The sequence below is a fragment of the Cinclus cinclus genome, chromosome 15, assembly GCF_963662255.1.
Source record: "Cinclus cinclus chromosome 15, bCinCin1.1, whole genome shotgun sequence".
NCBI lineage: Eukaryota > Metazoa > Chordata > Aves > Passeriformes > Cinclidae > Cinclus > Cinclus cinclus.
This window is the reverse complement of record NC_085060.1, coordinates 821184-834658: the sequence shown is the minus strand read 5'-3', so window position 1 is coordinate 834658 and position 13475 is coordinate 821184. Positions and strand designations below refer to the sequence as shown.

At 60.9% G+C, this 13475-nt stretch overlaps 1 protein-coding gene across 1 annotated transcript; it reads right to left on the bottom strand.

Annotated features, from left to right (window-relative positions):
- Positions 1 to 566: 566 nt before the first annotated feature.
- SPRY3 (sprouty RTK signaling antagonist 3) lies at positions 567 to 1475 on the bottom strand. Its single transcript, XM_062503137.1, has one exon. It carries the CDS (start codon positions 1473 to 1475, stop codon positions 567 to 569), a length of 909 nt encoding a protein of 302 aa, XP_062359121.1.
- Between the last annotated feature and the right edge of the window lie 12000 nt (positions 1476 to 13475).

Genomic DNA, 13475 nt, shown 5'->3' with positions numbered 1-13475 from the left:
GGGGAAAGGGATCTGTGGCCACCTGGGAGGAGAAAGGCCACCCACAGAAAGTGCTGGAGAAGGAGAAGGAGTGGGAGGAGGAGGAGGTCTGGCTCTGGAGGGGTTCTGGCACAGGCATGCACTGACCTGTCTCCTCCCCCACGGACAAGGACCACACTGTGGGGCAGCTCCTGAAACCACAGAGAGCAGAGTCCTGAGGGTCCTCAGGCACCCCTGCCATGGGGGCAGAGCCCCAGGGACCCTCTGAGCCACCTTTCCTCGTGGGACACAGCCAGGGAGGGCACCCTCAGCTCGCTCTGCCTCTCCCGTCCCTCTCCTGCATGTGCAAAACCCCCAGTACCCCCCAGCTCGGTGCCAGCTCGGTGCCAGCTCTCCCGGCCACCCAGCCAGGCTGTCCCAAAGCCTGGGGCACCCCGGGCACACCCGTCTCAATCCCAGAAAGTGATGGTGGGGAGGGGAGGGCACTGCAGAGCAGAGGGAGCCGAGGGAGGAGGGGATGGAGGAGAGAAGAGGAAGAGGAGGATGGGGAGGAAGAGGAGCAAACCCGCTTTTCCTCCTCGGGAGGGTCATACCGGCTTGTCCAGGGTTTTGGGGAAGGGCGTGCCGCTGGCCGAGGAGATCTTCCTGCAGACCGTGTTGGTGTGGCTCTGGCAGCGGCAGCCGGGGCGTTTCAGACCGTCATAGCCCCTCTGGCAAAGTTTGAGGCACCCCAGGGTGGGGAAGTAGCAGCAGAGGCAGGGCAGGAGGAGGGACAGGACGCTCATGGCAGCCCAGCGGGCGCAGCAGGAGCCCGGCCCGCAGGAGCAGGGGTCGTCGGCGCAGGTGTCCTCGTCGTCGGTGGAGCAGTGGTAGAAGAGCCCCTTGACGCAGCAGAGGCAGGTCCCGTAGTCGAGGAGGCTCTCGGCGGAGCAGAGGCAGCGCTGGTTGCAGAGCCAGCAGGAGGGCAGGCTGCGCGCGGCCGTGCATCGAGGGCAGCGGCACCGCCCGCACGCCTCGCACAGCAGCACGTGCCCGTGCGCCGCCGCCTGCTCCGCGCCTTTCCCGCCACACTCCTCGGCCTTCAGCTCGCCCGGCCGGGGCTGCGTCCTCACCAGAGAGTGCCCGGAGTGCGACGGAGTCAGGGAGCCCAGCAGGCGCTGCTCCGAGGCCGCGGTGCTCTGCGACACCGAGCTGGCCGTGCTCGAGTGGCTCAGGTGCGGCTGCAGAGGCGGCATCTGCTGCTGCTGGCCGTGGTGAGGGTCCTGCAAGGTGGAAGAGGCCAGGCGGTCCTGGGAGCACTCGTGCTTGTGCGGGGGCTGCGACGCAGAGGGGTTGGAGCGGGTTTGCTGGAAGCGCGCCGCCGGTCTCTCCACGTAGTTGTTGCTGGCACGGATGGAGCGGATTTGGTCGATGGACAGGACCTGCTGGAAGTCCTCGGCGGGGGGGTCCATGGCGTCGTCACAGCTGAGTTCAGCCACGCTGGAAGAGAGCTGCATTTCCGGGAGCCAGGAGACCCTGAGGCATCAGGGCGCATCTAAAAATCCTAAAGGATGGGGCAGGAAGAGAAAAAATATCCCTGTTAGGTGATCCATCCCTCCAAATCGCTGAATCACAGACCGCTTCGGGATGGAAGGGACCTTAGGGCTCGTCTAATTCCAGCCCCCTGCCGTGGGCCGGGACACCTTCCACTGGAGACAAGCAGGACACAAAGGCTGGCTGGAGAATTCCAAATGAAAGGATTTCCAACAGCCAGACCCGCAGCACTTCTGTGCCTGGGAATACTTAGGCTGGCCACATCCCAAGTGAAGGGCTGTCGGATCTGCCCCTCGACCCCGGTGGGAACAGCCTCTCTGTGCTTTTGAGCCTCTCGTGTCCTTCCAGAGGATTTCCCCCCCCTCGCCAGCGCCTCCTTCTCCTTCCCCAGGGACACGTGCTGGCCCTGTCCAGAGGAGGAGAAATGGGAAGCAGTGACTGATCCAGAGCTGGGAGCGGCGTCTCCTCAGAGCAGGGGCTCTCTGTACACTCTGAGCAGCCTCCTGTTCCCATTCCCTGCACACACTGGGAGCACTGGGATGGGCACTCTGAACACAGTTAACCCAAGGCAGCAGCAGGGACAAATTAAAATCACAGAATCGTTAAGGTTGGAAAAGCCCTCTGAGATCAAGCACTCCACATCAATCCAGCACCACCACCACCACGTTCACCATGTCCTCAAGTGCCACATCCACATTTTTTTTCAACACTTCCAGGGATGAAATTGCAACTGATGATCCCCACGTTTGGCCAAGGACAGAACTATCCCACAGACCTCAGGTCCTGGAGGATGCAGCATCCCACTCCACATCCACAGCCCAGGAGCCAATTTGCCCCCATCAGAAGCATTGGGAAGGGCAGGTTTCCCTTCAAACCTGGTATGGGCACGAGGGATGCCCTATGTGGTGGCCCCTCACACCACCCTGCCATGCCCTTTGCCATTGTTTCCAGGACATGGCACTTCCTGGGTGGCAGCAGAGCCTCAGGAACGTGCTGAGGGCTGTGGGATGGGGCAGCAAGGACTCCACGTGCCGCCATCCCCTTCCTGCCAAGCTCGACCCCACGGCAGCAGCTCCATTTCCAAACCCTCATCTGCCAAACCTCACCAGGGAGAGCCCTGGTGGGGCAGAGGAGAGGGACCAGCGGGCACGGGGAGCCAGGGGACAGCTCCACGCCCTGGGAGTGAGGGAGACACAAAACTCCCACTCCAGCACCTGCACACGGAGCTGCCCAGGAGAGCCCAGAGCACGGACATCACTCACTGCATGCCAGAGCCAGGCACTTCCATGTGGGATCCGTGCTTCCATGCACAGCCAGCTTCCCCGGGACACAGAGGGCCGATCACAGCAGTGATCCATCCCTCCGTGACACGGATTGCACCCGGGACCTCAGGAAGATGCCGTTCCAGGAGGAAAAGAAAGGAAAAGAAAGGAAAAGAAAGGAAAAGAAAGGAAAATAAAAGAAAGGAAAAGAAAGGAAAAGAAGCTCCCTCTGGCATTGCTCACGCTCGGCAGGACGGGGCGGCCGCCGCTTTCAACTAGGTGATGGGGCCACAGGTAGAATCTGCTCATGCAGCAGAGAGAGGCAGAGGAAAGATTGATTTTCATTAGCTAGGCTGACCTTGAGGAGCAGGGAAAAGCAAAGACAACTTACTTTGGCTCTTCAAGCTAGATCTCATCTCTCCCATCCCCCTCTCCAAAAAGCAAAGGCAACTGAGCTGCTCAGATTTGGGGTTTTATCCCCACTCCGTGCAATTCCCCATGTGGGGAGATTCAGACAGTGAGGAGTCGCTCACCCAGGACACCCACAGGTGATTTGGGCACCCTTTCCTCCCACTGCAGAACCAAGGCTGACACAGGGGAGGTTTGTGAGCGCCCTGCCGGGATGGGTACAGGCCAGAGGAAAAGTTTGGTGGCTGTCACCTGCTGCTACCTCCCTCCACACCTGGGAGGGTCTCACTAAAGCCCAGGCTGGCGTCCTGGAGCCCCAGTATTCCCCTGAAGAGGGATTGCCCATCTCAGCCTGCAAAGGGGCTGTGCAGAGGGAGCCCGGGGCAGCCTTGGTGTATTCCCAGCTCCTTCCCGACCCAGATCCTGTGGGGATGGGATCGTTCAGGGAACGGTGCTGGTTCCACCTGGGAGCAGCTGCTCACACCCGGGTGTCCATCCCCGCTCACCTGTACTCAGCACTTGGTCATTCAGACTTGGCCAGTGAGAGGAGCCCTGTGAGGGTTCTGGGGGGCTCAAACCACGGGGACCCTGAAGGGAGAGACCCCACAGAGGGTCCTGCAGCCACGGAGCCGACAGCACTGGGAGATAAAGGGCAGCCAAAGGGCTGGCTCAGTCCAGGTAACCCAAACCCTCTGAACACCTGGAGCTCGGGAGGCACCAGGAGACCCCTGAGCCAGGTTGGAGTAGGAGGGACAAGGTGAGGAGGAACGAGCCCGGGGGACACAGCCAGAGAGGAGCTGGCCATGGGCTGGGCTGGACACTCCGGATCTGGGGACAGGGCTCAGACACGACAGATCCCGGGAGCACCCCCAGCACTGGACTGGGCTCCAAATGCCCCCAGAGCTGTGATTCCCAGGAGCAGGGATCTGACAAGGACCTGGACTCCCTGGCTGTGGGGACACAAATGTCCCTGTGGGAACCCAGGGGAGCTGAACAGAACGTCTGTGGGTCCTCCAGAGGGACAGAATGACCGGAGCTGGGACCCCGCTTCTTCCTCCTCCCCCACCCCAGAATAGCCCTGTGCTCCCCACTCCCTGCCAGCCCTCCCTTCTCCAGCCTGATTCCAGGGCTGCAATCGGTCCAAATCCCAGCCCCACTGAGCTGAGCATCCCCGGGGCTCTGCTGCACCCTCCCTGCCGACCTGCCCGCCTGGGGGCCTGGGGCAGCGTCCCCCCAGCCTCCTCCTCCTCCTCACACCCTGCCTGCCAGGCGGACATGCCAGTCCCGGAAACCGGGCCAGCTTTATGGCCACTACCAGCCCCAAACATATAAAGTTCGTGTGATAATGGGCCAGAGGAATGATCGTAAAAGCAAATGATTTACAGGCTGGAGGTGGCCGCGAGCCGGCGGCAAGCGGCTCAGGGCGCCAGGTGGGAGAAAAGGGACCCCCCTGGCCCTGTCTGGGCGCCGTGGGATGGAGCGGGGTGCTGGGGATGCTGGGGTGCTGGGGATGGAGCGGGGTGAGCCCCCGGCCCCCCTCAGCGCGCACCCCACTCGGGGCTCGCCCCCGGCGCGGTCCCGCAGCCCCTCCACGCACACGCAGCCCCCGCGTCCCCGGGATTCCCGGGCACCGCTCGTGTGTGCGGGACAGCCCTCAGGACAAGCCACAGGACCCAGCTCCACCACGCTCACCCCACGCGTGTTCGGGACCCCAACCCCGTCTCACACGGAGCCGCAGCTTCCCCGCACGGCCCGTGCGCATCCAGGGACCCGCGACCCTCCGGGAGCAGCCCACGCGTGCCCAGGACCCCCCGCCCGCCCGGCCCACCCGCAGCCCACGCGTGTCCGAGCCGGGCGGACTCACCCCGCAGCCGCCGCCGGTCCATCCGCCCGCGGAGCCCGAGCGCGGCGGGGACAGCCCGGGCCGGGCGGCGGGGACAGCCCCGGCCCCGCACCGAGCCCCGCACCGCGGGCAGCGGGAGCGGCGGGGGGGGCCGCACTCGGTGGGAACGGGAGGCTGGGAGGAGGGAGGAGGAGGAGGAGGGATGGAAGGAGGAGGGAGGAGGGACCTGGCGCTGCCCGGGAGCATCGCGCTCCCCCTCGCTCTGCGCTGCCTTCCCGGAGCTCTTAACGCTTTACCCAAGTGGCGTCATCCCGCTGAAATGGACTCGGCCCATTAGCGGCTCCGCAGAGCCCCGCAGCGCTCCCCAGACGCCGCTGCCGCCCAGCCCCGCCGCGGGATGCTCAGCCGCTATTTAAACATTTCCGTCCGCCCCGGGCTCCGGGTCCCTCCCCGCCCCCCCCCCTCCCGGCATGGCTGTCCCGCACCCCGGGCCGGTGTTCCCCCTGAGCCCACCGGGACAGCCTCGCTGGGGACGCGGGTCGGGGGCGGTGTGACACCGTGGGCAGGTCCGCAAAGCGGACTCGGGAGCGGCTCGGGATCCGTCGCCTCGGGTCTGATCTGGAAATCGCCGAGAAACGGGCGCAGCCCCCTCATGGAATCGTGGAAAAGGTGGGAAAAGGCCTCTAAGGTCATCGAGTCCAACCTTCTCCCAGCTCATCTCTTCCCGGGAGGCACCCGGGACAGGCCAGCTCCGACACTTCCCCAAAGTCCAAACCCACGCCTGAATCAGCTCCTGTAGAGACACACTCGGCAGAGAGGCTGGGAAGCAGCTTTTCCACCTGAGACCCACAGAACCAGCCCACACACATCCCACCCCCCCAGAAACAACAAGCTGGCACTCAAGGTCCAAGCGGGACCTGGATCTTCCATCCCAGGGGTTTTCCCAAGCTGCTGCATACTCTGTCCTTCCTGCTCTCCTGCCCGTGGCTCAGGAGCACCGGGTGTCCGTGTGACACCCCTCAGACCCATTTATAAGTGAAGTGGACCTGGCTTGACAGTCCCAAAGGCACAAGGCCACCCTCATGACACACTGGACACCACCCAGCAGAGCCCCCACCCTCCCTCCATTCCCCTCGACACTTCCAGGGAGGTGTCCCATCCTTTCTGGGAGCTCTCACCAGAGGAGCAAAGCGACACCCCCAGCTCTGGCAGGGCTCAGGATCTGTCTCAGACGTGTGAAGGTGAAACCACCGAGCCCTCAGCCCCCCCAGGCAGGTACCCAGCAGCCCGGGACCCCCTCGGGGCGGGCAGGTCCCCAGGCTGGATGGCAAACACAGGGTGTGAGTGTGTGAGAGCCGGATGGGGACAGAGGGGGAGAGAAGGACCTGGAATGAGAGTGATAAATTTGCTGCCTGTGGCAGATACAAACTGGGATGATCCCACGGACCTCAGGGGCTCCGTGCCAGCTGATGCCAGCAGAAGCACTGGAATCCCCCCAGCTGGGGCCAGTGACTCCCGCACGGTGCCCAGCTGAGCCTTTGCAGTCTCGTTTTTAGGCATTTCTGGGCTGAGCGTTTCTCCGTCTCCATGGGATCCCACCAGGGATGCTCCTCCAGGAGTTTCTCCAAGAAGAACGAGTCCCTGACAGCATCCCTCAGCCTCGGCTCCAGCTCAGAGCCTTCAGGCTCGATCCCCCTGCGCTCCCACCTGCCCCTCCTCTCCTCCCCGTCGCTCTCAGCTCCGTCTTTAAAGGCACAGAAAGGATCCGAGCTGCCCGATTCGCAGCCAACTAGCTGAGTGCACCTGACTCCCGGGAGCACGTGTGATGTCCTCCCTTCCTCCCAGCCCGAATCTCTCACTCCCACCTCGAGGTGCCGGTGATTCAGGCTTCCCTCGCTGGCTCACAGCATCCCAGCGCAGCCTGCGTCGTGCTCAGCCGGCGCCGCTTTATTCCTCACTCGCTGCCGAGGGAGGGCCGAAAAGGCTGAATGCAGAGCTCCCGGGGGGAGTGGGAGGGTGGGGAGAGCAGGGAGAGCAGAGCAGCAGAGCAGCAGCTCCCGGTGAGTTACTGACCACAGCACCGCGGAGAGGAAGGTGCGAACCCCAGTGCGCCTGCAGAGCAGGAAAGTTCAGAGCCTCCCCCAAAGGGAGGGTCTGGGATGGAGCCCGGCTGCTTCGGAGGGGTTTTGGCTGTTGGGAGAGAGATGCGGCTCTTCCTGATGAGTCGTGGCAGAGGAAGGTGTGAGACTTGTGAAGGTTTCTGGCCATCTCTGTGTGTGGGGTGTGTGGGAGCTGGGGCTGGACACCCCTCCCGCAGCCTCCACCGCACCCCACACCCTGCACAGCCCCTGCCTGCGCCCCAGCTCCTCAGCTCCCCTTTGGGATTGGGCCCACTCCTCGTCCCTGTGCAAATCCACCACTTTTAAGGCTGTAGATGCCGCTGGGATCGTGCCCACAGGGATGGGGAGAAGCAGCTCCTGGGTGTCCCATTTATGTTTGAGGCTCTCAGTGCAGGTCCTGCCTGGGCAGCTGAGAGCACCAGCATCCAGGTGGGCATCCCGGGGTTCCCAGCTCCAGCTGAGCCTCCTCAGCAGGGCCCCAGCTCCTGTTGCAGGCCCCTGCATTTGGGGAACCCCCATCCCCACTAATCCTCATAGATCAGCAGCAATGTCTCCCTTCTTTGCTCTTCCCATTCTCCCTACCCATCCCAAACATCCCCAAAAACACGGGGAGTCACTCACTTTCATTTCCCTTCCCAAAATGTGTTTCTCTACATCCACACCTTGGTCACAAATCCCAAGGAGCTCGGTCTGAAGCCTTTGGAGAACTTTGTTGGGACTTTAAAACAATCAGGAGAGCTCAGCACCATTCTCCACAGAGATTTTTCAGGTGCCTCTGAGCCCGAGCAGCTCCAGCCCTGGCTGTGCCCACAGCCAGACAATTCACCACTGGAAATCAGCCCTGGAGTGGGCAGCAGAGCAGGACATCCCAGAGCAAGGCTGAAGCTGCCAGATCTCTCCTGCTGCTGTTTGCCAAGCTTGGGCTCAGGGGGAGGGAAATTCACCTCCAGTTAGAGATGATGCAGGGGAGGGAGGAAAAAAAAAGAGAGAGAGGAGAAAGAGAACACGCGATTCCCCTGATTCAATCAGCCAGAAACAAGGAGGTGCTGGTGCCCTCTAATTTGGAGATTCACAGATTTTAGGGCCAGAAGGGACCGTGATGCTCATCTAGCCTGACAGTCTGTATTATGTAAAAGCCACTTGAAGCCAGACAGTGCCACGAGCTTTTCAGAAGCAACAGCCAGCGCTGAGGAACTTATTAAAGGACTGTAATTTTCCCGAGGTGGGGACATGTGGCTCCCAGCACGCTGGGAGAGGAGGAGGCCAGGTCCACCCACCCGGCTGAGCAGACGGCAGCTCTGGGGGAGAGGAAACATCATTTCCCTTCTCTGTCATGCAGCTCCTTCTCACAGAAAGAGGGATAAGCAAGGAAAAAAAAAAAAACCAACAAAACAAAACAAAAAAAAACCTTCCTCGTGGTTTTCTTCTGAGTGTTCCCCCGTCCCTGGAAAGAAAACAGGGATGCTGGCCCTGGGACACTTCTTGCCCACTTTGGGGACAAACCCCAGGGTGTGCAGTGTAGCCGTGGGAGCTGAGCCTGCCTCTCCAGGAGCCGGATGCAGAACCCCGAGCTCAGCCTGCAGCAGCCGGAGGTGTAGTCATTGACTGCAATGAGAGTTTCCCTCTGAAGATGGAGCCAGGCAGCATAAAACATCAATAAAGCGCTCAGGATGCGTCCCTTAATGAGCTGAGATTGTAACACGCTGCCAGAGCCTGCCAGAGCTGCCCATTCTGTCGGGAGAGAGGAGCAGATTCTGCCGGGGAAGTGTTAAGTGGGTCCTGCTGACTCATTGATGCAGATGGTTCCGGCGGCCGAGAAGGAGCAGCATCTCCAGGAGCCAGCAGGGATCCAGCCCCTCAGCCCAGCCCAGGGGGACAGTAGGGCAGGGCAGCGACTTCCCATGCCACCATTTCCCATGCCATGATGTCCCATGCCATCATTTCCCATGCCACCATTTCCCAGGTCCCGCTGTGCACAGTGAGCACTGAGTGTCATCTGTCCCTGTGCATTGTCACCGTGAGCGTGTGAGGCCCTGGCACAGGTGCCCAGAGAAGCTGTGCATGCCCCTGGTTCCCTGGAAGAGTCCAAGGCCAGGCTGGAGCAGCCTGGGACAGTGGGAGGTGTCCCTGCAGGGGATAGAAACCAGAGGAGCTTTAATGTGCCTGCCAACCCAGACCATTCCATGATCCATGGGCTCCCCACACTTCCAGAGCAGCTCTTCTCCCACAGAACACGTTTGTCCTGATGAGGTCCCTGCCCAAAGCCACATCCCAGTCCCAACAGAGAACACAGATGTGACTCCAGCAGTGCTGGCTCCAAAGGTGAGACCCTCTCTTTCCAGTGATGTCAGACTGAACTCCACTACAGGCACCAGGTGCACCAGGTACCCACACACACCAGGGATCCCACACGTCCCAAATGCCCCAAATGTCCCAAATGTCCCAGTTACCCCAAAAGTATCGGGTATCCCAAATGTCCCAAATGTCCCAGGTATCCCCTGTACTCCAGGTATCCCACATGTCCCACATGTCCCAGGTATCCCAAATGTCCCAGGTACCCCCCACACACCTGATATCCTGCATGTCCCAAATGACCCAGACGTCCCAGGTATTCCACAAGTACCAGGTATTCCACATGTCCCCAGTGTCCCAGATGCCCCAGGTATCCCATGTACTCCCACCTGTCCCAGCTGTCCCCTGTATTCCAGGCCATCCCAAGCACTCCCAGTATCCCCCGTACCCCAGGATCCCTCCTGCTGGAGCTCTCCCCAGAGCAGCTGCTCCATCCACCCTGCATCTCTCCCAACCCTTGGTCCCTCCCAAGCCCGCACATCTGTCCCGAGCATCCTCCCTCACCTGGGCATCACCCCTCCCACTCCCACACCCCAGGGATAGGTGGGAGGGGCTGGGGGGAGGCAGCTCCCCCAAATCCTGTGCTTTCAGCACTTGGAGAGCCCGTTTCAATGTCACTTTAACTCGAGCGCGCGTGTGCCGGGGAGCAGGGCTCGGTATTAAATTGCCAAGCTGGTCACATGCTGCTGGGATTTGGCCGTAGCTAAGCAGCACCGCCCCCGCTGTCACTTTTTTGGCTGGTGACTCCTCTGCTCGGCGTAAGGCAGAGCCGGCGAAGAATAGGAGAAACCGGAGGGGGAAAAAAAATAAATAAATAAGAGAAAACCAGGCGAGTCATTGTGAATGTCAGGATCTTCTCGGCTGCGGGTGTGACAGAGATCCTCCCCCTCCAAACTCGCTCCGTGTGAGAGCCAAAGAGAGGATTTCATTAGGATCTGGTAGCAGGCTATTTTCAGAGCTGACATCCTACCCACGGCTAAAAATAGCCGGTCCCCTCCACGCAAACCAGGGTTTCTGTTCTTTCAAACTTTAAAAACCCCGGTGAGGTTCAGACCTTCCCTTCTCCCCACTCTTTGCTCCCTTCCTTGCCCCGTTCCTTTCCACCATTCCTTGCCTTCCCTGCTCTCCAGCTCTCATTTAACAGGTGTCCTCTTCCCTCCAGTCCAGTCACTGCTACCAGAGTGGAGATGGAGCTGTCACTGTGGCAGGGCTGGGGTCACCTCCCCCCCAGAATCAGCATCCTGCACCCGGCTCGGGGCTCTGGGCAGGCAGAGAGGTCTTGAGCCCCACGAGACTCTGCCAGACACTGGAGCCAGGAACAGCTCCAGGAACCCTCTGGAGCCAGGAGCATCCCTCTGGAACCTGGAGTATCCCTCTGGATCCTGGAGCATCCCTCTGGAACCTGGAGCATCCCTCTGGAACCTGGAGCATCCCTCTGGATCCTGGAGCACCCCTCTGGATCCTGGAAATCTCTCTGGAACCTGGAGCATCCCTCTGGAGCCTGGAGCACCCCTCTGGAGCCCAGGATGCTCCAGGGAGGGACCAGCCACCGCTCCAGGGAAGATGCTCCACTTTGGTACCTGATGCTCACGTAGAGATGATCCCAGATCATTCCAGGATCGTGGAAAGGATCCCAGGGCTGGGCTGAGCTCAGGGGATCCCATCATGAAACTGTCCCAGCTGTAGAGAACAGCTCCCACACTTGGCCACAGTCACCTCCAAGAGGGTTCTCCTGAAAACCTCGCCTAGCCTAAAAACCAGGTCCCTACAACCCTGTCCCGTCTGTCCCTCCCTCCCCAGGGCCCACAGAGCCCCTGCAGCCACCGCTGGTGCTGCTGCCCCCTTCCCGAGGGGCTGCTCACAATTCCCTCCCTTCATTAGCACTGCCACCTCGGAGGCAGGTACAGGTATTTATAGCCAGCACCTACCCCCTCCTGCCGGCTCCCTTACAGACAACACACGTTTAACCCTTTCCCAGGCTCTGCTTGACACCAGCCCAGCCTGGTGACTTCAAAATCCCAAATCTTGGAATAACCAACCTCTGCAGAGACCTGCTGCACTCAGTGAATGCATCCTCCCCATCCCAGACTCAAATCTCCCACTTCTCCCTGATCCCAGTCCTAAATCTCCCACCTCTCCCTGATCCAAGCCCTAAATCTTCCATCTCTCCTTGGTCCCAGCCTCAAATGTTCACCTCTCCCTGGTCCCAATCCCAAATCTTCCACTCCTCCCTGCAGCCCAGCCCAGCCTGAGCACAGCCTGTGGCCAGTCGGGCTCTGTTGGTCTCAGCCTGGAGCAGACTCACCAGGAGACCCCTCCCCTTGCTCATCCCATTTCCCAAAGCAGCAGGGACCAGATCCACCCCCGCCAGCTCGGAGAATCCCCGGGGAGCCTGGCACGCAGGAGCCGGGCAGGGCGGGTGGGCACAGCCTGGCACGGCTCGGGTTCACCCGGGACGATGGGGACCGGTGCCACCGGCTCATCCCAGCGCTCCGCTCGCCTTCCCCTGCGGAGCCCTGGCCGCCGGCCAGCCAGCCATTTCCTGGTAATCTAATAGCTGCAGCAGATGAACTGAAAATGCATTTCCTGCCACCGTGCTGTAAAATTTTTATTAATGTAAGGAGAGAAGGCAGCGCTGGCTCCCAGCGCCCGGGGGCGGGCGGGGCTGACGGGGCTGCGGGGATGTGGACAAACAGGGAAACTGAGGCACGGGCAAGGCAAGTGCCTCAGTTTTACTCCCACAGAGTAAAATCGGGCAGCAGGCTCCCAGCTGCCTCCTCAGGGTGACAGAGCAGGTTTGCAGCCGGAACACCGCAGAGTTGTGTCCTTGGAGCCCTGACTCCGGAGCGCTGATGTGAGAGCCCCTGTCCCTCGTGGTTGTCCCTTCGGGGAGGATCCCGGCGGCACAGACAGCCTGGAAGGATGGATGAAGGCAGGGGGAGAGGGGCAGGAGTGCCCTGGTACATGGGCACCACAGCGGGAGCCCTGCCACCATCCCTGTCCCCATCCCTGTCTCCATCCCTGTCCCATCCCTGTCCCCATCCCTGCCACCATCCCTGTCCCCATCCCTGTCCCCATCCCTGCCACCATCCCACACCAGCTCGTTCCCCTCCCGCCTGGCTCCGTGGCCTGGGCTGACCTTCCTGTGACATCCCGGAGTGACATCCCAGCTAAAATGCTCCATTAAGGACAAGGACCTGCCTGGAGCAGGCAGGGAGCAGTGACCAGGGCCCTGATGTGGCTCGGGAGGGAACACAAGAGCTTGTCAAGGAGGAGCGAAGTGCCAGAGCTGAGGCACACCTGAGGACAGAGTTGTCCCCCTCTCTGTGATCCACAGCCCTCGGGGGCTTTGTGAAGGACCCCCAGGTCCAGCAGCCAGCTCAGCATGTCCTCCCCAGCCAGGATGTCCCTCCAGGGGTGACACCCCTGTGGCCACAGGAGTGGCAGCCCCAGCCCCGGGGGCTGGAGCCCTGCTCACAGCCTCTCCCCACCCGGAGCCTGCTGCCTGCACCAAGGCAGAGCTAAATTGGAAAAACACACACAATGACCTCTTGTGGAATGTAGTATGAATATTTGATAGCTCTAATGTAATCATATCCAATCGATACCGGCAGGAATATCTCCCCCCACTCCCTGAGCTCTCACTCTGCCCTGTCCCTTCCTCTCTCTCCCTCTCTCTGCCTCGCTCTCCCTTTCATTAATGCATTCTCCACTTTACATTATTTATTAACTTCCTTCCTTTTTTTTATTTAGAAAAAATAAATTAAATAACCGTGGTTATCTCGGACCCTCCTGCCTCAGGCTTTCAGACCAGACTAAAACTTTTCTGACCTTCTGTCACCTGCTCACCTTCCTCTGCTGACACAGAGGCCCTGCCCCAAGCCCAGGACCCCCTGTCACATCACCCCATCCCCCTCTGCTCTCCAGCATCTCCCACCTCCCTGTGGGTGCCCCAAATCCCCCCAGGATTTCCACCCA

Bases quoted from the DNA above. Each gene is read 5' to 3' on its own strand.
- SPRY3 (XM_062503137.1), bottom strand. From the start codon at position 1,475: ATGCAGCTCTCTTCCAGCGTGGCTGAACTCAGCTGTGACGACGCCATG.